Source organism: Nerophis ophidion, linkage group LG29 (genome assembly GCF_033978795.1).
Source record: "Nerophis ophidion isolate RoL-2023_Sa linkage group LG29, RoL_Noph_v1.0, whole genome shotgun sequence".
Classification (NCBI taxonomy): Eukaryota; Metazoa; Chordata; class Actinopteri; order Syngnathiformes; family Syngnathidae; genus Nerophis; species Nerophis ophidion.
Window position 1 is genome coordinate 29,811,795 of NC_084639.1, and position 27,779 is coordinate 29,839,573.

General features: G+C 40.4%; 2 protein-coding genes across 2 annotated transcripts; one reads left to right on the forward strand and one right to left on the reverse strand.

Annotated features, from left to right (window-relative positions):
• Positions 1-13,229: 13,229 nt before the first annotated feature.
• On the forward strand, positions 13,230-14,067 carry LOC133546209 (gastrula zinc finger protein XlCGF8.2DB-like). The gene has a single exon (XM_061892112.1). It carries the CDS (start codon positions 13,263-13,265, stop codon positions 13,923-13,925), a length of 663 nt encoding a protein of 220 aa, XP_061748096.1. The 5' UTR covers positions 13,230-13,262; the 3' UTR covers positions 13,926-14,067.
• A 9,674-nt stretch (positions 14,068-23,741) lies between these two features.
• Positions 23,742-26,972, reverse strand: LOC133546207 (uncharacterized). The gene has a single exon (XM_061892109.1). It carries the CDS (start codon positions 26,427-26,429, stop codon positions 25,686-25,688), a length of 744 nt encoding a protein of 247 aa, XP_061748093.1. The 5' UTR covers positions 26,430-26,972; the 3' UTR covers positions 23,742-25,685.
• Positions 26,973-27,779: the final 807 nt, after the last annotated feature.

The following is a 27,779-nucleotide window of genomic DNA, read 5'->3' on the forward strand; positions in this document are numbered from 1 at the left end:
CTTCCTTCAAACACGTGTTTCACTGGGACAATAGTGAGTGGTGCACACTTCCTTCGCCCGGCCACAGAAGACAAAAAAGAGTTGCTGGTGTAACAATAGGAAGAATATATTCCACTCCTCTCTTGTACACGCGGCTTATGAGGTAATATACATGATATATTTTCATATTATTTATCTTATTTACCTCATATGTTGTTCGAAGCTAACGTGCTAGCGTTAGCCCGCTAGCAGGCCTTTGTAGCAAATGCGAGCGTTTTTTTTTTGAGGAGTGTATTTTATATGTTCTCTATGAGAATTATATTGACTTATTTAATACTTTAACTGTTTTTTGTTGTATATTACAGTCACGCTTAACATCATTAAATATTTGTTACTAGAAAGAAACAAACGTCTCGTAATGTAAGTCTGGAATAAGTCACATGGTATAATAATAATAATAATAATAATACATTTTATTTGGTGTAGCGCTTTTCAGTGTACTCAAAGATGCTTTACAGGATGAACAAAAGAATTATATTATTGTTATTGTGATGACAGTGTAATATAATGTATTATTGCAGTGGTCTGCTTTATGTTGGTGTCAACTTTATTAGCAATAAATACAAATGATGTTTGCACGCACTTCTATTACCTTGATAACATCCATCCATCCATTTTTCAACCGCTTGTCCCTATTTGAGGTTGCTGGTGTTTGTTATTACGAAAACACTATTTGCACAATTGTAAGTGATTAATGCTTATTCAGTCAGACTAAAATAAATATTTAATTAAATAAATGTTAAATATGAAAAATGGCTTTAATATACTGGACACAAATTGAATATGCATCAATATTTTGTTTGTAATCAAATCATGAGGTACCCAAATATTCTTATATATATATATATATATATATATATATATATATATATATATATATATATATATATATATATATATATATATATATATATATTAGGGCTGGGCAACGATTAAAAATTGTAATCGAAGTTAATCGCACTATTTCTCCGATTAATCGTGATTAACTGCATTGTATACACAAAGCCCAATAATGAATTCAAAAGTAGTGTGTAGTGCACCTTTATTGGAATATTCTCTCACATGAACAAAAGCGCCAAAACATTTGTTGTGCAAACACAATTTAAATCAGTCCTTGTTAAACAGTAGCAGTTAAATAGCATATTTTATGAAAATCAACTCCAAAAATGTAAATACAAACATTTAAGCTAATTGCCACTGCCAGGGTATTTAAGTTATCCTGTTTGTTATGGAAAATAAATATAATCTACATACAAATCTCTGAGCCACAATCATAACATCTGAACAGGCAATTTCTGAGGTAACAGCAGAAACATTTTTCTAATCAGGGATCTTATGTTTAAAAAAACTATATTACAGGTAGTGGGCTGTTTTAGGGAATGTTTGATCAAATTATCTGTTCTAGCAATATTAATAATGTTGTGTTTATTCTGCTTAGTGCACTTAAAATAATTATGACCATAGGACGGCGTGGCGCAGTGGCAGAGTGGCCGTGCGCAACCCGAGGGTCACTGGTTCAAATCCCACCTAGAACCAACCTTGTCACGTCCGTTGTGTCCTGAGCAAGGCACTTCACCCTTGCTCCTGATGGTTGCTGGTTGGCGCCTTGCATGGCAGCTCCCTCCATCAGTGTGTGAATGTGTGTGTGAATGGGTAAATGTGGAAGTAGTGTCAAAGCGCTTTGAGTACCTTGAAGGTAGAAAAGCGCTATACAAGTACAACCCATTTATTTATTTATTTATCATTTATCTAGGAATTGATATGATGGGAATTTTCCGATTGTTTGCTTGGTGCTTTAATTAACTGAACGCATCATATACATGGTACTATATTGTGATGTTATGAGCCAGGGAAAAAAAGAACTACCCTACCCAGCATGCAACAGGAGTGACGAGCATGCGCGGTAGCCCGGTATAGGTTGTGTGTCGCCATGACGGCATCTTGTATGTTGTGATATGCACGCTCTGAAAGCAAACGTTAAGAACTCAGCCAACACTCCTGGTCTGCATTATTCATAAATAGACAGACAACACATATACTCCGCTGCTTCACAGGCCGCTGGATGTAGCCGGCAAAGTATTCCCATGCTAGCTACCCGCTCTAGCAAGCACGCCTCATTCAGTCCAAAACGGCCCGATCTATCCACATTCAGAATTGTCTGGCGGTCGTAAGTGATCCCGGAGTGACCACGCTGTAAGCCAGCCAGGAAATTTGCAGAATTGTCTGGTATTTTTGCCAAATGTTCCATCTTTAGCAAGAGCTCCTCCACGCCGAAGCCCGTCCGGGCGTCGCCATCTTGTTAAGAAAAGGCGTTAACAAAATAAAAGCATGTAAACAACATACGCAAATGTGCGATCAAATAATTGTCGGCATTAATAGAGTGATGAATTAACTCGTAATTAACGCATTAATTTGCCCACTCCTAATATATATATATATATATATATATATATATATATATATATATATATATATATTCTCACGCCAGCACATTTCTTAAGGTGTGAGTGAGGTTCAAGCAACATACTATCACACGGCCACACTCGCTGGCACTTGTTCCACGTGCTTCGCTGCACTTCTGTTTCTTGTCTGTTGGGCTAAAAATGTTGCTTTTGCAGAAGGAAAAACAAGGAGAGGATATTGTGCGTAAAAGTAAAGCCAACCGACCACAGCTCTGTAGTCCTGGTCACCGTTGACGTGAGGTGGGACTATTTTGGAGGTGCACGTCAAGGTTGGCTGGTAGGTTGGTAGTGGGAGGAGCCAGTTGGCGTCACTTGATGCTGCAGCACAATGACACTTTTATACGTGCAGACTGACTTCATGCAGTCATGACGGTATTAAAATCCCAGCAGGAGGTTTTCTATAAGTTGTTACTTTTTAATCAATAATTAATGTAAATGCAGAAAATAGGATCAATGACACAATTCATAATAATCAATAACTGATGATTATTCCATGTGTAGAAGAACATCACCACAAAGTGGTGTCAGTCCACTTGGAAAATATTATATTTGATAGACTAAAAAATATTTGACACATCTGAGCTGAAGTTTGTTTGTGTTGTCTTGCGGACGTCCAACAGATGAACGCTCGTCAAGAAGAACGTCCCCTTCAGCAGCAGGAGGATCCACAGCCCCCCCACATTAAAGAGGAAGAGGAGGAAGTGTGGATCAGTCAGGAGGGAGAGTGTCCTGTAGGGCAGGAGGAGGCTGATGTCAGCAAGTTTCCACTGACTGTTGTCTCTGTGAAGACTGAAGAGCATGAAGACAAACCACCTGAGTCCTCACAGCTTCATCACAGTCCAAGTAAGCACAACATCCACATATCATCTAATACAATGTTTGTGACACATGTTCATCCGGGGGACACATTTATCACTAAAGATGGAGATATATTTGCTTTTTAACACCACCATTTAAAAATGAATGCCCATCAATCATCAACAGTGTAATTGCTGGGGTGTAACCATGTGACCTAGAGGCCGTCCTCCTTACCTCACGTGGTCAAATGAACGCAAACATTCAATATGGCTACTGTTTATTTACCTTAGCAGCACATATGTCAGCATATTTCAAAGGTTTAGTGGTGAAGATAAGAGCTGTATACCAAGTACCATTTTTTTTTTTTTTAGTACTGGTTCCTAAAGGCCTACTGAAAGCCACTACTAGCGACCACGCAGTCTGATAGTTTATATATCAATGATGAAATATTAACATTGCAACACATGCCAATACGGCCGCTTTAGTTTAATAAATTGCAATTTTAAATTTCCCGGGAGTTTCGTCTTAAAAACGTTGTGTTACGATGACGTCTACGCAAGACGTCACGGGTTTATAGGAAGTATGAGCGCTGCACACACACACAGCTAAAAGTCGTCTGCTTTAACGGCATAATTACACAGTATTTTGGAGATCTGTGTTGCTGAATCTTTTGCAATTTGTTCAATTAATATTGCAGAAGTCAAAGTAGAAAGATGGAGTTGGGAAGCTTTAGCCTTTAGCCACACAAACACACGGTGATTCCTTGTTTAAAATTCCCGGAGGTGAAACTTTCCTATGGATCAGAGCGCGGTCAAGAGAACATGAATCACGACAGAATGTCAACCAGCAGGTTTCGGTGAGATAATTGTGGTTAAAACGTCGCTTCTTACCGGAGAAAAGCTGAGCTTGTGCCATCCATAAAGCTGCCGTCAACTCCTCTGAGACACTGGCGTCAAGACACCCGTGGAGACACACCTCCGACTATCAGGTACTATTTAACTCACTAAAACAATAGCAACACAATAGAAAGATAAGGGATTTCCCAGAATTATCCTAGTAAATGTGTCTAAAAACATCAGAATCCGTCCCAATGCAATCGCGTTTTTTTTTTTTTCTAGTCCGTCGCTATCAATATCTTCAACCACAAATCTTTCATCCTCACTCAAATTAAAGGGGAAATTGTCGTTTTCTCCTGTCCGAATAGCACTTTTTGTTGGAGGCTCCCATTAAAATCAATGTGAATATGTGAGGAGCCCCCACACTTGTGACGTCATCGTCTGCAACTTCCGGTAGAGTCAGGGCTTTTCTCTTAGCACCGAAAGTTGCAAACTTTATCGTGGATGTTCTCTACTAAATCCTTTCAGCAAAAATATGGCAATATCGCGAAATGATCAAGTATGACACATAGAATGGACCTGCTATCCCCGTTTAAATAAGAAAATCTCATTTCAGTAGGCCTTTAATTATGTGGTCCATGAAGACCGTGAAGATTCTGGACTAACGGCACAACTATTTGTATTTTTAATTCCAGCTGACTGAGGTAACTATGACACGTTGTCACATTGAGTTCAGCTGCCGCTGCTACACATTACAATCAGCTTTAAATGATGACAAATAAGGAAGCAACAAAAGTTTGATGTGTGTGTTATTGAGAAGAAGATGACATAACTGCATTTCACCTTGCACTGCACACATAGTTGACTTCTTTAAGACTTCAACCTCTTCTGCAAATAGGAATGCTATTTAAAATGCCTCTTTTCCACTTTTTTATTTCCACAAATGACATGTAGTACGGACAAGAGTACCGATAAATACTGGTATCGATAAGGAATATTGATTAGGGTATCATATCCATAAATCTATAAATGTACATCCCTACTGAAGATACAAGCCAGATATTGGTCTCAAGATGGCGGCGCCCTGCTCGGCTGCGGCTGCAGAGGCTCTTGGTAGTAATAGAACATTTTGGCAAATCTACCAGTAATTTCTGTGAATTTCATGGCTGGCTTCCAGCGTGGACACTCCGTAGTAACGTACGACCGCCAGACAATTTTGGATGTGGATGGATCGGGCAGTATTAGACCGAAAGATGCGTATACGTTGGACCTCCTCGCTATCCTGGGAATACTACGCCGGCTACATCCAGCGGCCTGTGAGGCAGCGGAGCCTAGTACCAGAGGGGACCGCAGACAGAGGAGACATAAGCGGTGGGATCAGAAACAGAAACGGAGATGCCGAGCGGGGCTAACAACAAAGCTAAAGGCTAATCCTCACAGAACGCCGCTTCCTTCCATCCTGCTCTCAAATGTCCGCTCACTGGAGAACAAACTGGACTACCTGACGCTGGATTCATATGCAAGACACTGCTGCAGGAATTGTAATTTTCCTGAAGGAACTCTCCTGAAGGAATCAATAAAGTACTATCTATTTATCTATCTAGATGAGAGACTGCTGCGCCATATTTCTCACAGAAACGTGGCTGAAACCATTCGTCCCGGGCGAGGCAGTTAGCATCGAGGAGCTAACTATGTTTGGGTCGGATAGGAGCAGCACTCTCACTGGTAAATCCCGAGGCGGTGGTGTTTGTATATACATCAATAACAACTGGTGCAACAACGGGAAGAACGTCTCATGTCACTGCTCTCCCGATGTAGAAATATTAACTATAAAATGCAGGCCATTTTATTTACCTCGGGAATTCAGTGCTATGATCTTCACAACAGTGTACATTCCCCCCAGTGCTCACACCAAAGAAGCTTTGAATGCTTTGTGCTGCTCCATCAATGAACTGCAAACTACACATCCAGAGGAAGTTTTCATCGTTGCAGGGGATTTTAATCAAGCTTACATGAAAACAGTTTTCCCTCATTTCCATCAATATGTGAATTTTGCAACCAGGGGTGGAAGCAAGCTGGACTTGGTTTATAGTAATATTAAACAGGCGTATAAAGCTGCACCACGCCCCCACCTGGGCTCCTCAGACCATCTATATGTGATGCTAATTCCTGCATACAAGCCCCTGCTGATCAGAAAGCAAGCTACAGTGAAGCAGGTGAGGACCTGGCCAGAGGGAGCAATGGAAGCATTACAAGACTGCTTCGGAACCACAGACTGGGACATGTTCAAGGCAGCCGTCACCGATAATCATAACACATGTGTGGAGGAGTATGCAAAGTCTGTGTCCGCATACATTCAGAAGTGCATGGAGGATGTCAGTGTGATCAGATTAGGGGCGGCATGGCGTAGTGGGTAGAGCGGCCGTGCCAGAAACCTGGGGGTTGCAGGTTCGCTTCCCACCTATTAACATCCAAATCGCTGCCGTTGTGTCCTTGGGCAGGACACTTCACGCTTGCCCGCGGTGCCGCTCACACTGGTGAATGAATGATGAATGAATGATTGGTGGTGGTAGGAGGGGCCGTAGGCGCAAATTGGCAGCCACGCTTCCGTTGGTCTACCCCAGGGCAGCTACAGATGTAGCTTACCACCACCAGGTGTGAATGAATGATGGCTTCCCACTTCTCTGTGAGCGCTTTGAGTATCTAACAATAGAAAAGTGCGATATAAATCGAATCCATTATTATTATTATTATTATTATTATCAAGAACATCCCCACACGGGCCAACGAGAAACTCTGGATGGATGAACAGTGAGGTACTGCGTGCAATGCTGAAGGCTCGGAACAAGGCGTTTAAGTCTAGCGACATGGTAGCAGTAAAAACAGCCAGAGCTAACCTGAACCGTGCCATTAAGGTTGCAAAGGTGCTCACAGTCAGAAAGTGCAGGACTTCTTCCAGAACCCCACGAACACTCGACAAATGTGGCAGGGCATACAGGTCATCACGGACTATAAAGCTGCCCCCCATCCCTGTGACAACAGTATCAGCTTCCTAAATGACCTAAACAACTACTTTGAAAGGTTTGAGGCACTTAACACCCCTCCGGCGAGAAAATCCATCACTCCGGCGAGAAAAAACACCCCTCGCTCTGATGAGCAGCCGCTCAACTTGGACACAGCAGATGTCCTGAATACCCTGAGGAAAGTGAACCCCCGGACCTGATGACATCAAGGGCCAGGTGCTTCAGGGATGTGCAGACCAGTTGGCGGGGGTTCTCACAGACATCTTCAACATCTCGCAGGGAGGTGGTGAAACATCTGGTTGACTGGTGCAGAACCAACAACCTGGTCCTGAACGTCGACAAGACCAAGGAGGTCATCGTTGACTTCAGGAAGCACCGGTCCAGCCACACTTCACTCTTCATCAACGGCACAGCGGTGGAGATGGTAAGCAGCACCAAGTTCCTGGGGGTGCAGATTACTGACAATATAACCTTGTCCCTACACACCGGAGATCTTGTAAAAAGAGCTCAGCAGCGCATGCACTTTTTGCGTCGGATGTAAAGAGCACAGCTCCCTCCCCCCATTCTCAGCACATTCTACAGAGGAACTATAGAGAGCCTGCTGACCAACAGCATCTCTGTCTGGACTGGAGCCTGCAATGGCTCAGACTGGAAGTCTCTCCAGAGAGTGGTGAGGACGACGGAAAAGATTATCAGGTACCTGATAATTTGATAAGCCCCAGAGCATGATTGACCCCCCACCATGCTTAACAGTAGGAATGGTGTTCTTCTCTTTGTAAGCTTCATTTTTTTCTCCTCCAGACATAACGTTGATTCATAGGCCCAAAGAGTTCCAGTTTTGTCTCATCACTCCATAGAACAGTTTCCTAAAACATTTGGGGTTTGTCCAGATGATTTTTTGGCATACTGGAGTCTATTTTTCTTGTGCCTGGTAGTCAGAAGTGGGGTGCGCCTGGGAGTTTTGGCATGGAGGCCTTCATCTCGTAGTGCGCGCCTTATTGTCTGGGACGAAACCTGCGTTCCCCCCTCTGCAATGTCCTGTTGTAGTTCCTCAGTTGTTACCCGGGGGTTTTTCACCACTGTACACACACAGCATCCTCTTTCTACCACGCCCAGGTAGGGTTCCCACTGTGCCTTTAGCTTTAAACTTGCCAATTATGCTCCCAACTGTGTCTCTTGGAATGTGTAATGTCTTTGCTATTTTCTTATATCCATATCCTTTCTTATGAAGAGAAATTACCTCCTCTCTTGACTTCTTTGACCACTCCCTGGACTTCACCATGTTGCAAATACACCATTGACCATCTACAAGAAGCTGAGCGTCAGTCTTTTTCAATCACTTTAATTGTTGCTCGTTATGGTTCTAATCACATCTACAGGTGTGTTCAACACCTGATTGAAAAGACCTTATTCAAATTCTGTTCTTAAGAGTTATGATCTGCAAGGGGTTGAATAATTTTGTCAATGAGATATTAAGAAAAATGTCCTTTTTTGGTATTTTGTAAAATACAGTGTTAAGATTTGAGTTGCATTTGTCTATTTGAAACATCTTTATTTGATATGACTATAAACAAAATACGGAATAAATGTCCAACTTGCTAAAACACCAAAATTGTGTGGCGGTTTGATAATTTGGATCACAACTGTATATCTGCACCTTATTGTTTTTTTTATCCTGCACTACCAAGAGATAATGCAACGAAATTGCGTTCTTATTTGTACTGTAAAGTTCAACTTTGAATGACAATAAAAAGGAAGTCTAAGTCTAAATATCTTATAAAAAATAAAATATTTTTTTTATTTGGATTTAGTTACTTCTCCGCTGTCCATCAATGTCTCAACACCTTTGAGAGATGATTTAATCTAGTTCATTTCTACTAATTAGCTATGTTTTGTTGATATCAAACATCAGAATCAGACATACTTTATTAATCCCTGAGGGGAAATAAACATTTTCAGCACAATCCCATTCAAGGTCAGACAAACATTCCAGGGAGACAGAACAGGATCGCTGACGGGTCTGCCAACTTGCGGCGCCCCTTGCAAAAAAGGTGAGATACATACAGGTAAACAAGTGGGGGGAATGTGAGAAAAAATTAAAAATCGGTCTCTGCCTGGGCCCCTGGAGAGGGGGTCCAGACTGAGGCCAAGGGAAAAAAACAACTTATAGCCCTAGCATACATCCCTCTTTCATGTGTAAGAGGGAAACATCAAAGAAGACAAAGGACATTAAAAGAGCAGAGCTGATGCAACCAGACACTTCTACATACATACATGAATAAAAAGTAAAAGAAACAAATACACTGTGGTGGCTTTTGCGGTGTCCCACACCATTGTCTGTTGGGGTGAAGGGAGGATGGCCAGAGACGGGAGCAGACCCAACAAAGCAACCAAGAGAGCCGACTCCACCCTCGGCCGCCGACCAAGTCTCGGCCAGTGTCCAGTCCGCATGGATGAGTGAGGATACGTCCAAGGAGACCGAGGTGTCCGATACCTGCTCATTCAGCCAAGACACTGTGAAGCTTTTCCGTCCCGGCGCTCAGTGCTAGCTCCGCAGTCCTGTCTCTTCATCTGCATCTCCTCCAGTCTCTCCAAACGGATTCTGGTGTGGCAGAAACCCAGCAGCTGGTCTCCATGGCCAAAAGGCTCTCGGGAGGCAGATCCAGAAGTCCAAAAAAAGCACCGCAGAAGTCACGAAAGTACCACCCCTTGTCACACAGTCCCAAAGGGTCCGGACCAAAAGGCAAAAAAAAATATATATATATATATATATGTATATATATATATATATGTATATGTATATATATATATATATGTATATATATATATATATGTATATATATATATATATATATATATATATATATATATATATATATATGCATATGTATATATATATATATATATATATATATATGCATATGTATATATATATATATATATATATATATATATATATATATGCATATGTATATAAACACATGAAAAGAAGATGGAAACACAAAAGGATGACACAAGAGCACAGAGCTCCTGCCAACAGCAGCCACTACAGGGTCGCCATCTTGGGGGGGGGGAATTGCAGCATACAAGCTACAACAACACAGAAATCGTAAAAGTTTCCTAAAGGAAAATGTTCATATTTAAATAAGTAGAGTAAATAAATCATGAACAGGATTTTACAGTTTAAATGCAAATGTTGATGCTCCTCTTAGACACTGTTCTTTGTTCTCTTTCGGGTGTACAAGCAGCTGTCTTGTTTGTATGTAAGTGTTTTACTGCTGTGTTTATTTTTTTCATGAGTTTTTGTATTGCTTCCCTGATGTACCGTATGGTTTTGACATCTTGAATGTCAACGTGGGGACTGATAAAATCCTCAGAGACATTATCAGAATATATGCAGGACAAAGTGTCATGTGACTGGGTAAATCTGGACTTTTCTAAAGCATTTGTTCGTCTAACTTGTGTATTGAAGAACATTTCCCTGAGCAGCAAAAGCGGACCTCAAGGATGGAGCAGAATCAGTCACAACCCCTTATATTAAAAAGGAAATGGAGGTTCTGCAGTACCCCAAGATTAAAGAGGAAGAGGATTCAAAGCAACCCCACATTAAAGGGAAGGAGGAGCCAGATAGCTCTCACATTAAGGAGACAAATGAATCACAGCCCTCCCTTACCTTACAGAGAAAGAGGAGTCATAGCTCCGCTCACAATAAAGAGGAAGAGTAGGACTCACTGACTTTTTGCTGCGTCAACACAGAAAAAGGTTAAGTGAAATAACTTAGATGTTAACTATCGGTCAATAATGCTTGTCTTTCTCTCAGACAGACAGGGCTTTACTGTCCGTAACACACACACACACACACGCACGCACACACACACACACACACACACGCACGCACGCACGCACGCACGCACACACACACACACGCACGCACGCACACACGCACGCACACATCGCAAAATGAGCTAACGTTACGCTAAAAGCTAATCAGCCTTCACCTCGAGGACTGTGAGCGAGCTGAGCTACCGCCTATACCTCCAGATCGTCAACGGGCTCATAGTGATGTTACAAGTAGTTGACTGGGAGGTGTTTATTATGATATGGGGATCGTCCGCTGCATTATGCTCACCTGCTGAACACCTTTCTGCTAACATGCACCGTCTCTCCTCTCTGTCTGCCTCTGCCGTGAGCCCTGATTCCATGCACTCTGAATACGCACTGCTGATTGGCTCTTACCGCTTTGCCTGTAACCAATCAGATGGTTGTGTGGGTGGGACAATGCTGGGGGCTGCAGAGACATAGTGACAGAGGCAGAGGCAGTACGAAGCGTACCAGCTTGTTAAGACTTTAGTTTAGCACAAAATGATAATATCAATACGTCTAATGAAGTCAAATACAAATAAGGCAACAAGAGAAGTATCCTACACTTCTCTTTTGTAAAGTAAATGTGAACATGCGATACGGGCATCTACATCGACTATATGATTTGCCTGAGAAGCCGGACAGGACAAAAAAACAAAAAATGTTTTGGTTTTTTTAAGACTTTAGTTTAGGCGGTGGGTAATGTGTTGATGTTGTTAAGGTGGCCTGGCAGTATAGCTCGGTTGGTAGAGCGGCCATGCCAGCAACTTGAGGGTTCCAGGTTCAATCCCAGCTTCTGCCATCCGAGCCATTGTGTCCTTGGGAAGGACACTTTACCCACCTGCTCCCAGTGCCACCCACATTGGTTTAAATGTACACTTCCACGTGATGTAGAACAGTAGTACCACATTTTAAACATACACACACATCTAAAGAATATAAAAATAAATATATTTGGTGGGCCAAACAAAATGACTCGGGGAAACAATGTTTGGTATGGGCCATATGACTTAAAATCTATATCTTAATAACAATATATGTTACGATATATCATTTGGTATATGATTGCTAATAGAAGAATTTCAAAATGGGTTACAAAAGCTCCTCATTTGGCAGCTGACATATGCAGTAACATATTGTGTCATTTCTAATTGTATTAATTTGGCGAAACAATTATTATTAATGTACTTGTTTATTTACTGTTAATATCTGGTTGCTTTATTTGAGAAAATAATACTGGAAATGATGAAATATTTTACTGCATATTTCATCAACTAAATTAGGAGCCTGTGTAGCCTGTTTTAAAACGGTTCTATTAATAATTCTATAAGAAATAATATATGACAGAATCAATTTTAAACCATCAACCGTCTATCCATAGTATAAAGTCCTGTTGTGCTGGTTTGTTTTTCCTTTCCTGTGAATAATGTTGTAAAGAGCAGCGTGTTTGTGCGTCACTGAGATTTCAAGACAGTTCATACGATAACTTGTTTTTCCTAAGTGCATGTAAAAGTTCTGAATGCATTGTGTGACTGAGCACAGATGGATGTTTCTAAAACGTGTTTGTCTTCTTGTGGCCTGCAGACGTCTGTGAAGAACATCTTCTCCCTGAGCAACAGAAGTGGAGCTTCAGGATGGAGCCACAGCCCTCCCACATTAAAAAGGAAAAGAAACACCCACTGATCCCCCATTTTAAAGCGGAAGAGGATGACCCACTGACCACTCACATCAAAGAGGAAGAAGAGGACTCATTGACCCCCAATTTTAAAAAGGAAGAGGAGAAGCCACTAATAACCCATTTTAAAGAGGAAGAGGAGGACCTACTGACCCCTTACTTTAAAGAGGAAGAGGAGGACCAAGAGCCGCCGCACATCAAAGAGGAAGAGGAGGAAGAGGGCATCAGTCAGCCTAAATGGTTGGAGGAGTTCCCAGTGACTGGTGTCCCTGTGAAGAGTGAAGATGATGAGGTGAAAGGTGAAAGTGAGGAGAGGGGAGGGGGGGAGCCTCCAAGCAGCAGCTCAACACAACACATGACAACAGAAGCTGATGGAGACCACTGTGGAGGATCACAAGCAGACAAGCTCTTAGCTCCACTATCAGATAGTGAGGACACAACGTCACACTCTCCTGACACTGATGATGAAGACTCTAAAGATGATAAGACATGTCACACTGACAACACTCACTTCACTTGTTCTCACTGTCACAAAACCTTTAAATACCATTGTCGTCTGAAATCACACATGAGAACACACACTGGAGAAAAACCTTTCTCTTGTTCAATCTGTGGTAAAGGTTTTACAGTAGGTCATAGTTTGAAAGTACACATGAGAACACACACTTGTGAAAAACGTTTTTCCTGTTCAACCTGTGGTAAAGGTTTTACACAAAGTCAGAGTTTGAAAATACATATTAGAACACACACTAGAGAAAAACCTTTTTCTTGTTCACTCTGTAGTAAAGGTTTTACACAAAGTATCAATTTGAAGGTACACATGAGAACACACACCAGTGAAAAACCTTTTTCCTGTTCAATCTGTGGTAAAGGTTTTAGAGAAAGTCAACAATTGAAAAGACACATGAGAACACACACTGGTGAAAAACCTTTTTCATGTTCAAACTGCGGTAAACATTTTACTCAGAGGCCAGATTTAAAAGTACACATGAGAACACACACTGGAGAAAAACCTTTTTCATGTTCTATCTGTGGTAAAGATTTTACTCAGAGGCCACATTTGAAAGTACACATGAGAACACACACTGGAGAAAAACCTTTTTCATGTTCAATCTGCGGTAAAGATTTTACTCGAAGGGAAAATTTCAAAAAGCACATGAGAATACACACTGGAGAAAAACCTTTTCCTGTTCAATCTGCAGTAAATATTTTGCGCAACGGCACTATTTGAAAGAACACGTGAGAACACACACTGGAGAAAAACCTTTTACATGTTCAGTATGTTGTAAAAGTTTTTTACAAAGTCAGCATTTGAAAAGACACATGAGAAGACACCCAGGAGAGAAAGTGTTGAGTTGCAGTGTGTGTGGTGAAAGATTGTCTTCTAAGTACCAGTGTAAGAAACACAAGTGTGCTGGTGAGAACAGCAGCAGCAAATGAAACTGCAGGATTTGAAATAAACTGTCCAGACTTTAACTTTGACCTTCTAAAAACATCAGCACATAGTTTCTAAGATTTATAGATGAGATATTTTAGATTATTACCTTTTTTCAGTCAAGTACTACACATGACAAGTGTTTTTTAAAGTTGTTCATGATTTATCCCCCTTTTTTAGAATTCCTCAAACATTATCAATTTCAGAAAACATGGGAACGTTTGGAATGTTTGGGAAAAGTTAATTATGTACATCATCCCACAGAGCTTTACTGTACATCCATCCATTTGTTCTACCACTTGTCTCTTTCATTTTATATGTATAGCATTTAATCACATACTTGTCCGCCAAAGGGTGTTGCGTTTTGGAGGAACTCCTTCTGTCAGAGTGCTGTTCACACTTCTTTTACTGCGAAAATCTACTCACAAAAACAATCCAAACAGTAGGAAACAAAAAACAATGGTGCGAAAAAGAGAAGACTAAATGTGCATTTTGGAAAAAATAACAAAAGCTACTTCTATACACAAATAAAGTCAACTTGGTTTGGAGTTACAAGACGTGCACACTACAAAACAACACCAAGATGGATGGCACTGGGAATGGCCAAGGTAGCAAAATACTCAAAGCATGGAATCAACTGGCGTGGAGTGGAATCGCCGAGTGCCATCCAGCTGTCAAGGTGCTGCTTAAGTAGCACCAGGGTCAATTGGAAGCAGCTGTGCACGTCCCACAACTCCGCCCACAAAGGCAACACAGGAACTCTAGGAGGAAGGAGAAATGTAAGAACAAGGTCAACTGCACCAAAAGACGAAAACTGACTGTTGGAGCCAAATTTCCTTATTTGCTTATATTGTTTTTATTTAGTTTTCTCTGATTGATTGCTGGCTTCAGTTCATGCTGAATTTCCCTTTCTGCAGATTGCTCCGCCCACTTCCTGTTGAGAACCAGGAAGTGTCGACAGGGATGGGACTGTTGCTATGGTGCGGTTGCCATGGTAGCCTCCTTTAATTGTGTTCAGCTGGGAACACTGGGGGGTGATTGCATGGAGGACAAACAGTTTTGGAGCGTGTGGTGTGGTGTGTGGTCAGGTCTCACTGCTGTGACAATGTGCCATTCAAGCCAAGGTCAGCATACATAATGTTCTAGAACCTACTTTTCATTTCATTTTGATAGCTTGGAATAAAGGGATTGTCATATCCAAACACATTTCTACAGTACTGGACATTCAATCATCAAACTGGTCAACACAGTATCAGTATCAGTATCAGTATCAGCCCAAAGATAAGTGCTCTACAATGAGAATAAAATGCCAAATGTGATCAATTCATCTAGATATTGTCCTGCCACAGTGAATAGGTTTCCCTTTTTAAAGGGCAAATTCCTCCCAGGGTCTTTTGTCCTAATGACTGTCTGGATAAAGTGAGGAGAATATAATTAAGGAAAACAATTTATTTTACTAATAAACTAGATTAAGTAACACATTTTTACAGTTAGCTAAATTGGACAGAACACCTGCATCATCTTCTCAACAACACCCACATTCTTACAAACAACATATTTAAGAATGGTGGTGTTAAATACAAAGTGCATTCAGATACAAACAATTATTTTTGATGTTTACTCTATTAAAGGACATATATGTGCACATGTATGCACTGATTAAAAATACAGAACAATAATGCCCACGTTTAGACTTTCTCCATCAAACGCCATCTTGCTTTCTCCTCCTTTCTATTTCCAGCAGACTAGTAGAACATCTTAGGTGTATTGCTGCCCTCCACAGTCTATTAACAAAATGTCTTCCTTCTGTCCTATGGCCCACACTACAGACTTGGACACAAACAGGACAGAAAGTAAAAAGCAGCTTTAAGGAGGTCAAAACAAAATGTATGCATTCTTTCCAACGGCCGCTGGGTGGCAGCAGAGGCTCCATGTATTACCTGAAGAAACATTTTGACTTCTGACCTTTCCACATTATTTCTCTCATCTTTACTGCTGGAGTTCAGCTCACTGAGGATGTAAGCTACATTTTGGTATCTTAATTATCTTTAATTATTCATAAACAGGCTTAAAACAAACCATTATTATCATTACTACCTCATTTGTTTCACTCTCTACTAATTCAAACTATTCTAGCATAAAACCAGTCAGGATGTTCATACAAAAAACATTACACATCCCCCAAACGTACCAATTTATTATGGTATTCATATAATATTACATTTAATATACACATGGTCATAACAGTGCTGACAATTTAAATTCCCTGTGGGGATTAATAAAGTATTTCTGATTCTGATCATTACATCACTCTCATAAAGCCTTCAATGCTGAATATGTTTTTTACCATAGCTGAGCTTCACAATGTTGGAATATTGACTGCTGATATTAATATTCTTCTATTGTTTACAATATTACACTTTACTCTTTTTCTTTGCTCAAATGAACAGGATGGAAGTGTCTTTAATTGTCACTACTGAGTGTAATTATGTAGAAAATAATCTTCATTACCGCTTGATTTAACTCTCATTTTATTTTATCCATAGAGAACTTAACCATAAAAAGATGGCTGCACATCAATAAACCGTCACTAAACTTCAATAAAACTAAATACATCATATTTGAAGATTGTAAAAATGTAAACCACAAATTATGATGGATAATATTGAAATTAAAGGAATTAAGGTAATCGCATTTTTCTGAGTTAATATAGATGATGAAGTAAACTGGACACTACATGTAAGTCATATAAAGAAAACAATAAAACAATGGAGTGCAATACTAAAGAGAATAAAATACGTACAAATATTAACTAGAATTATTGTACCCAACTTCAGTTGAAGCATACATTGTTTATTGCATAAAAGTCTGGGGACATACATATAAAACAATCACAAAACAATCATCATATTACAAAAGAGAGTAATAAAGATAAGTCATAGAATGGATTCTAGAGACCCAACAAATTATTCAAAAAATCACACATTTTAAAAGTAAAAGATCTTGTATAAAAGACAACTGTTCAAATGATGTATAAAGTAAATAATAATATGCTTCCAGAAGTGGTCCAGAAGATGTTTCAGATGTGAACCAGTAAATATGAACTAAGAGGGATTTATGTGTACTCAAAAGCAAAGGTATGAACACATGTAAAACAAATATGTACATCATATAAAGGAGTTCATCTATGGAATCATCTACAATTACAAAATAAAATATGTAACACGTCATTTTTCAAAAAACATATAAAACACTATTATGAATAAGTATAGAGGTAAATTATGGATATTTACACATACAATGTTTATTGCATGTAACATAATTGTATGTACTGTTTATTCTCACCTTTTCAGTCAAATTGTTGTGTTCATTTCAAAGTACACAAATGTGTGTATTAACTCATGTACTTGACTGTAATAAACACACTAATCTGAAGTCTCTAATCTATAAATGTTAGAATCATATTAACAAGATTGTGTTAGACAAACAACAATGTCACACATGTTATATGTGCTGATGTTGTTAGAAAGTCAAAATGAAAGTCTGGACAGTTTATTTCAAATCCTGCCGTTTCATTTGCTGCTGCTGTTCTCACCAGCACACTTGTGTTTCTTACACTGCTACTTAGAAGACAATCTTTCACCACACACACTGCAACTCAGCACTTTCTCACCTGCGTGTGTTCTCATATGCACTGTAAGAGTGTTTAGGTGACCAAAGCTTTTATTGCAGCTTGAACAGGAGTATGGTTTTTCACCAGACTGCTATATCATGTGTAATTTTAAGTGTCGTCCTTCTATATAACTTTTACAACATACTGAACATATGAAAGGTTTTTCACCAGCGTGTGTTCTCATTTTTACTTTTAAACTTTGTCTTATGACACAACTTTTACCACATTATGAGAAGGAACAAGGTTTTTCTCCAGTGTGTATTCTCATGTGTGTTTTTAAATGTTGCCTTCGAATAGATTTTTTACCAAAGATTGAACATGAAAAAGGTTTTTCTCCAGTGTGTAGTGTCATGTGTGCTTTGAAATGCTTCTTTTGAGTACAATCTTTACCGCAGATTGAACATGAAAAAGGTTTTTCTCCAGTGTGTGTTCTCAAATGTACTTTTAAACCTTGATTTATTACAAAACTTTTACCACATTCTGAGCAGGAAATTTTATTTTCTCCAGTGGTAATCTCATATGTACTTTCAAAGATTGCCTTTGAGTAAAATTTTTAACACAAATTGAACATGAAAAAGGTTTTTTCTCCAGTGTGTATTGTCATGTGTGTTTTAAAATTTTGCCTTCGAGTAAAATTTTTACCACAGATTGAACATGAAAAACGTTTTACTCCAGTGTGTGTTCTCATATGTACTTTTAAACTTTGATTTAGTACGATACTTTTACCACAGTCTGAGCAGGAAACATTTTTTTTCTCCATTGTGTAATCTCATATGTACTTTCAAAGATTGCCTTTGAGTAAAATTTTTGACACAAATTGAACATGAAAAAGGTTTTTCTCCAGTGTGTATTGTCATGTGTGTTTTAAAATTTTGCCTTCGAGTAAAATTTTTACCACAGATTGAACATGAAAAAGGTTTTTCTCCAGTGTCTATTCTCATGTGTGTTTTCAAATTATGGCTTTGAGTATAATTTTTACCACATTCTGAGCAGGAACAATGTTTTCCTCCAGTGTGTATACTCATGTGTGATTTTAAATAGTACCTTCGAATAAAAACTTTACCACAGATTGAACATAAAAAAGGTCTTTCTCCAGTGTGTGTTCTCATGTGTACTTTCAAATAGCTACTTTTTACAAAACCTTTACCACATTCTGAGCAAGAAAAAGGTTTTTCTCCAGTGTGTGTTCTCATGTGTCTTTTCAGAGAACTATGGTATTTAAAAGTTTTGTGACAGTGAGAACAAGTGAAGTGAGTGTTGTCAGTGTGACATGTCTTATCATCTTTAGAGTCTTCATCATCAGTGTCAGGAGAGTGTGACGTTGTGTCCTCACTATCTGATAGTGGAGCTAAGAGCTTGTCTGCTTGTGATCCTCCACAGTGGTCTCCATCAGCTTCTGTTGTCATGTGTTGTGTTGAGCTGCTGCTTGGAGGCTCCCCCCCTCCCCTCTCCTCACTTTCACCTTTCACCTCATCATCTTCACTCTTCACAGGGACACCAGTCACTGGGAACTCCTCCAACCATTTAGGCTGACTGATGCCCTCTTCCTCCTCTTCCTCTCTAATGTAAGGGGTCACTGGGTCCTCCTCTTCCTCCTTGGAGTGAGGGGTCAGTGGATCCACCACTTCCTTTTTAAAATGGGGTGTCAGTGGGTCCTCCTCTTCCTTTTTAAAATGGGGTATCAGTGGGTATTCCTCTTCCTTCTTAATGTGGGAGGGCTGTGGCTCCTCTGTCCGCATCCTGAAGCTCCACTTCTGTCACTCAGGGTGAAGATGTTCTTCACAGATGTCTGCAAGACAAACACACCATCTCTGCTCAGTCACACAATGCATTCAGTACTTTTACATGCACTTAGGAAAAACAAGTTATCGTATGAACTGTCTTGAAATCTCAGTGACGCACAAACACGCTGCTCTTTACAACATTATTCACAGGAAAAGAAACAAAAACCAGGACGACAGGACTTTTTACTATGGATGAACGATATGGTTTAAAATTGATTTTGCGATACAGTATTTCATTTAGAATTACTGATAGAACCATTTTAAAACAGGCTACACAGGCTCCTAATTTAGTTGCTGAAATATGCAGTAAAATATTACATTTCCAGTATTTTCTCAAATAAAGTAACCAGATATAACAGTAAATAAACAAGTACATTATTAATAACTGTTTTGACAAAATAATACTATTAGAAACGAACAATATGTTACTGCATATGTCAGCTGCCAAATTAGGAGCTTGTGTACCTATTTTGAAATTATTCTATTCTCAATCATATATCAAATTATATATTGTGACATATTGTTGTTAGGATATAGATTTGAGGTCATATCGCCCATACCAAACATTGGTTCGTCGAGTCGTTTTGTTTGGCCCACCAAATATATTTAATTTTAATATTCTTCAGATGTGTGCGTATGTTTAAAATGTGGGACTACTGTTCTACATCTCGTGGAAGTGTCATGTCATGGGGATGGTGTGTTTTCAACTAAGGGTGTGACGATACGGTCAGCTCACCAAAGGATACTCGATATTGGATTTAGGAGAACGAGTCAATATTTTGGTGGTAAACATGATTCTTACACATGTGTGTACTTCATGTGTATATGAATGTACTTTCCCTTGTGTGCTTCGTTTGACTGTAACTTCATAGTGGATAATATCTATAAACAACCTCAATTGTTTTACATCTTTAATTTGAAGGGCTGTTTACTTATCTGACAAATTCAAAGGAAACTGCACTTTTTTAAAAATGTTACCTATCATTCACAATCCTTATGTAAGACATTTGTTTCAAACTATTATGAATTTGAATTATTAAATAATCATGAGCAAAAAATCAGCTAACATTGGAGTCAATGGGAGCTCCTCTGTTAGACCCACAAAGTCCTCCAAAAAAACATCCAAAAATTGCCAACAATACTCATTTTACATTTTGTGACCTGAATATTAACCAAGTATTAATGATACTGTTATTATAAGTGCTAATATGAAGGACCTACTTTTAGCGGCGCATTGATCACAGAAGTAACTAGCTTATGCTGCTATATTGACATACTGAACTGTTTTCTCACCTCTAAGATGGTGAAAGCTAATTCTACAAACCCGGTTTCCATATGAGTTGGGAAATTGTGTTAGATGTAAATATAAACAGAATACAATGATTTGCAAATTATTTTCAAGCCATATTCAGTTGAATATGCTACAAAGACAACATATTTGATGTTCAAACTGATAAACATTTTTTTTTTTTTTTGCAAATAATCATTACCTTTAGAATTTGATGCAAGCAACACGTAACAAAGTAGTTGGGAAAGGTGGTAATAAATACTGATAAAGTTGAGGAATGCTCATCAAACACTTATTTGGAACATCCCACGGGTGTGCAGGCTAATTTGGAACAGGTGGGTGCCATGATTGGCTATAAAAGCAGCTTCCATGAAATGCTAAGTAATTCACTAACAAGGATGGGGCGAGGGTCAACAATTTGTAAGGAAATTGTCGAACAACATTTCTTAACGAGCTATTGAAAGGAATTCAGGGATTTTCCCATCTACGGTCCGTAAAATCGTCAAAAGGTTCAGAGAATCTGGAGAAATCACTGCACGTAAGCAATGACATCACAGACCTTTGATCCCTCAGGTGGTACTGCATCAAAAACCGACATCAGTGTGTGAAGGATATCACCAGATGGGCTCAGGAACACTTCATAAAACCACTGTCAGTAACTACAGTTGGTCGCTACATCTGTAAGTGCAAGTTAAAACTCTACTATGCAGAGCAAAAGCCATTTATCAACACACAGGAACGCCGCCGGCTTGGCTGGGCCCGAGCTCATCTAAGTTGGACTGATGCAAAGTGGAAAAGTGTTCTGTGGTCTGACGAGTCCACATTTTACATTATATTTGGAAACTGTGGATATGGTGTCCTCCGGAACAAAGAGGAAAATAATCATCCGGATTGTTATAGGCGCACAGTTCAAAAGCTAGCATGTGTGATGGTATGGGGGTGTATTAGTGTCCAAGGCATGGGTAACTTACACATGTGTGATGGTATGGGGGTGTATTAGTGCCCAAGGCATGGGTAACTTACACATGTGTGATGGTATGAGGGTGTATTAGTGTCCAAGGCATGGGTAACTTACACATGTGTGATGGTATGGGGGTGTATTAGTGCCCAAGGCATGGGTAACTTACACATGTGTGATGGTATGAGGGTGTATTAGTGTCCAAGGCATGGGTAACTTACACATGTGAGATGGTATGAGGGTGTATTAGTGTCCAAGGCATGGGTAACTTACACATGTGTGATGGTATGGGGGTGTATTAGTGCCCAAGGCATGGGTAACTTACACATGTGTGATGGTATGGGGGTGTATTAGTGCCCAAGGCATGGGTAACTTACACATGTGTGATGGTATGAGGGTGTATTAGTGTCCAAGGCATGGGTAACTTACACATGTGAGATGGTATGGGGGTGTATTAGTGCCCAAGGCATGGGTAACTTACACATGTGTGATGGTATGGGGGTGTATTAGTGCCCAAGGCATGGGTAACTTACACATGTGTGATGGTATGGGGGTGTATTAGTGCCCAAGGCATGGGTAACTTACACATGTGTGATGGTATGGGGGTGTATTAGTGCCCAAGGCATGGGTAACTTACACATCTGTGAAGGCACCATTAATGCTGAATGGTCCATTCAGGTTTTGGAGCAACATATGTTGTCATCCAAGCAACATTATCATGGACGTCTCTGCTTATTTCAGCAAAACAATGCCAAGCCACGTGTTACAACAGCGTGGTTTCGTAGTAAAAGAGTGCGGGTACTTTCCTGGCCCGGCTGCAGTCCAGACATGTCTCCCATCGAAAATGTGTGCCGCATTATGAAGCGTAAAATACGACAACAAGACCCCGGACTGTTGATTATTTCTGCCCCTATATATGCCTGTCTTTGTTTGCCTTTTGTTCTCGGACTTTAGTTTGCTACACACAACAGATGACGTCGCATTTCCCGATTGTGGTAAAAGACTTTTTGTTATACGATTAGCTTCCATGCTATTTTGTTTGTTTGCTTGTCCCTAGTTTATATACTAGCGCTTTTTGTTCCTTTTATCTTCCACGTTAGTTCTGTTTGTTTTGTCTTTAGTGCCTAATGCAAGTGTTTTTTGTTCAAAAATTGTTTTTGTAGTGTATAACAAATCATTATCCTTATCCTCACGCTGTGTTCCATCCTCCACTGCACCCACGAGAGAACAACTTTTCACCACGATGCCAGCAAGATGTCACAGTAAAGTCCGAGTTAATGAAGCTTCTCTCGCAGCGGAAGTTGAAGAATTCGACAGGATAACGTGGACGTTAGCCTAAGCAATGCAGGCTGGGACATTCCGCGGCGCGCCGGATGTCGAGATGATCTTGGGGCTTGGAGGTCTCCAAGTCCCGCTTGACTCCACTGGGTCCAGCAACACCCCGTCTCACCCCCTCGCACGCGTCGGCAGAGGCGGAAGCCGCGGCGAAGGGCGTCGCCTAGCTAACTCCACCGTCAACCCTTCACAGACACAGCCACTTTCAACTCGTCCAGGACTCACCATACACGCCTGGTAATCCTTTTTGTTTTTCTACTATTGACTCCCCCGGAGTCAATAGAAGAAATCTGATCTGGTGACGTCAGCCCTCTTACGTCCCCAGAACATAGTGGGGATTAAGAATTTTTTTTAGAGCAGGCACTTCCTCAGTCGTCCACAGGGGACATACATGACAATCTTACACTCCTTAAATACATTTGTTTTCAATCACAGTATAAGTCTTTATTTTCTGAATTTGATTGCTTGATTGATTTATACTTGTATTAGTAGATTGCACAGTACAGTACATATTCCGTACAATTGACCACTAAATGGTAACACCCCAATAAGTTTTCAACTTGTTTAAGTCGGGGTCCACGTTAATCAATTCATGGTACAAATATATACTATCAGCATAATACAGTCATCACACAGGTTAATCATCATAGTATATACATTGAATTATTTACATTATTTACAATCTGGGGGTGGGATGCGGATTTTTGGTTGATATCAGTACTTCAGTCATCAACAATTGCATCAACAGAGAAATGTGGACATTGAAACAGTGTAGGTCTTACAGTAGGATATGTACAGCCAGCAGAGAACATAGTGAGTTCACATAGCATAAGAACAAGTATGTACATTAGAAGAACATTTGATTATTTACATTAGGTTATTTATAATCCGGGGAGATGGGATGTGAATGGAGGAGGGTATTAGTAAAGGGTTGAAGTTGCCTGGAGGTGTTGTTTTAGAGCGCTTTTGAAAGAATATAGAGATGCACTTACTTTTACACCTGTTGGGAGTGCATTCCACATTGATGTGGCATAGAAAGAGAATGAGTTAAGACCTTTGTTAGATCGGAATCTGGGTTTAACGTGGTTTGTGGAGCTGCCCCTGGTGTTGTGGTTATGGCGGTCATTTACGTTAAGGAAGTAGTTGGACTTGTACTTCGGTATCAAGGAGGTGTAGCGGATTTTATAGACTAGGCTCAGTGCAAGTTGTTTTACTCTGTCCTCCACCCTGAGCCAGCCCACTTTGGAGAAGTGGGTTGGAGTGAGGTGTGATCTGGGGTGGAGGTCTAAAAGTAACCGGACTAGCTTATTCTGGGATGTTTGGAGTCTAGATTTGAGGGTTTTGGAGGTGCTGGGGTACCAGGAGGTGCAAGCGTAATCGAAAAAGGGTTGAATGAGAGTTCCCGCTAGAATCTTCAAGGTGCTTTTGTTGACCAGAGAGGACATTCTGTAGAGGAATCTCGTTCTTTGGTTGACCTTTTTGATTACCTTGGTTGCCATTTTATCACAGGAAAGATTAGCTTCTAGAATGGAACCTAAGTAGGTGATCTCATCTTTCCAGGTGATAACAATGTCACCCACTTTTATAGTGAAATCACTGACTTTCTTAAAGGGGAACATTATCACAATTTCAGAAGGGTTAAAACCAATAAAAAACAGTTCCCAGTGGCTTATTTTATTTTTCGAAGTTTTTTTCAAAATTTTACCCATCCTGGAATATCCCTAAAAAAAACTTTAAAGTGCTTGATTTTGGCTATGTGCGAAGCCACTGTTCATTTTCCTGTGACGTCACATAGCGATGCCAATACAAACAACATGGCGGTTACCATAGCAAGATATAGCGACATTAGCTCGGATTCAGCCTCGGATTTCAGCGGCTTAAGCGATTCAACAGATTACGCATGTATTGAAAGGGATGGTTGGAGTATGGAGGCAGATAGCGAAAACGAAATTGAAAAAGAACTTTTCTTTTTATTTATTAACTTTTATTTTTTATTATTGTAAAACTGAAATACACACAATGACAATGTATAAGCTATATGATTCAATTAACATACTGAAATGTTATACACAATATCTAAACATTAGCTTCACACAAATATACAGCATTATCGCCAAACAAATACTGCTGAGTGTTGAAACTATTTCGATGGTGGAAATATGCGACCAGCAGCCATTTTAAATCCTCAAACATTCATTAAATTAGTGCCCAAAAATCGTTTTTCAATACACATCTTACTATCAAACTTAGCAACTTTCCACCTTAGTATTGAGTTACATAAACAAGTTAAACAGTTTACTTACAGACTTATCTTTTCCAAGGCTTGTAAGAGTTAACACAACTCGACTACTTCTTATTGTTTATGAACTAGACAAACATCGTAAACCGGGAGTGCCCAAAGTAAACCGGAAGTGACCAAACTAATGACGCGGAGCATTTCCCATCGCCACAAGGTGTCAGTAATAGTCCACAATCAAACGGGCATAACACTCCCCGCTTGGTATAATGTTTTATACCACTATACAGTCTCTTTACGAAGGAGCAACACAACCTCTGAAACAGGTCTAGTGTAGATTATTGGAGTACCTTGTCGGATGATCTTAACATCTACTTTTCTTACTTTGTTGTCATGGCTGTTGATAGACTTGACGATGAGTCCAGTGGGCCATTCATTTCTTCTCACCTGGCCGTCTTTCAGTAGTACTAGGTCTCCAATTTGCAGGTTAGGCCTTTCTGCATACCATTTTCTCCTAGTTTGTATGGTTGACAGGTATTCTTGTTTCCATCGCTTCCCAAATCTATCAGAGAGAGATTGGACTTTCCGCCATTGTTGTGAGTGGATGTCTTTCACGTTGAAGTCTCCTGGCGGTGCAGATATGACGTCTCTCTTCAGTGTCAGCAAGGTTGCAGGTGTTAGTATTGCTGGCATCTCTGGGTCAGTTGAAACTGGAATGAGAGGTCTTGCGTTTATAATTGCCATGACCTCAGCCATGAGAGTGGTGAGCACCTCATGAGAAAGGTGAGAGCCTCCCTCCTTAAGGAGCAATGCATCCAGGATACGGCGCGTGATGCCAATTAGTCTTTCCCACACTCCTCCCATGTGGGAAGAGTTTGGCGGATTGAAGATCCAAGTGCACACTTCGTCGTGCAGGTAAGTTTTCAACTCTTTTTCCAACGACTCTTCCTCTTTTTCCGACCACTTGTCCCTCGCCGTCACCTTCTCTTCCTCGTCATGCTTCTCGTCGTCTGTGCTGGAGTCCATGACGATGGCCTTGGACTTGCTCCCCGCTCTGGACTTCTTGGGGCTGGACGAGGAGCGTCCTGCTTGGGCGTCGCTCTTCTTGCCCTTGGCGGCGGACTTGGCGGCCGACACTTTTTTCTTGGACCTCTTCTTTTTCTTGGCGGGAAGCTGTTTGCCGCTGTTCTGTCTCTGAGGATCTCATCAGTCCCCATGTTGACATTCAAGATGTCGAAACCATACGGTACATCAGCGAAGCAATACAAAAACTCATGAAAAAAATAAACACAGCAGTAAAACACTTACATACAAACAAGACAGCTGCTTGTACACCCGAAAGAGAACAAAGAACAGTGTCTAAGAGGAGCATCAACATTTGCATTTAAACTGTAAAATCCTGTTTATGATTTATTTACTCTACTTATTTAAATATGAACATTTTCCTTTAGGAAACTTTTATGATTTGTGTGTTGTTGTAGCTGGTATGCTGCAATTTTTTTTTTTCCCCCCAAGATGGCGACCCTGTAGTGGCTGCTGTTGGCAGGAACTCTGTGCTCTTGTGTCATCCTTTTGTGTTTCCCTCTTCTTTTCATGTTTATATATATATATATACATATATATATATATATATATGTGTATTATTATTTTTATTTTTTTTGCCTTTTGGTCCGGACCTTTTGGGACTGTGTGACAAGGGGTGGCACTTTCGTGACTTCTGCGGTGCTTTTTTGTGAACTTCTGGATCTGCCTCCCGAGAGCCTTTTGGCCATGGAGACCAGCTGCTGGGTTTCTGCCACACCAGAGTCCGTTTGGAGAGACTGGAGGAGATGCAGATGAAGAGACAGGACTGCGGAGCTAGCACTGAGCGCCGGGACGGAAAAGCTTCACAGTGTCTTGGCTGAATGAGCAGGTATCGGACACCTCGGTCTCTTTGGACATATCCTCACTCATCCGTGCGGACTGGACACTGGCCGAGACTTGGTCGGCGGCCAAGAGTGGAGTCGGCTCTCTTGGTTGCTTTGTTGGGTCTGCTCCCGTCTCTGGCCAAGCTCCCTTCACCCCAGCAGACGATGGCGTGGGACACCGCAAAAGCCACCACATTGTATATGTTTCTTTTACTTTTTATTCATAGCTGTATGTAGAAGTGGCTGGTTGCATCAGCTCTGCTCTTTTAATGTCCTTTGTCCTCTTTGATGTTTCCCTCTTACACACATGAAAGAGGAATGTGTGCTATGGCAATGAGTTGTTTTTTTCCCTTGGCCTCAGTCTGGACCCCCTCTCCAGGGGCCCAGGCTTGGACCAATTTTTTTTTTTTCTCTCATTGCCCCCACTTGTTTACCTGTATGTATCTCACCTTTTTTGCAAGGGGCGCCG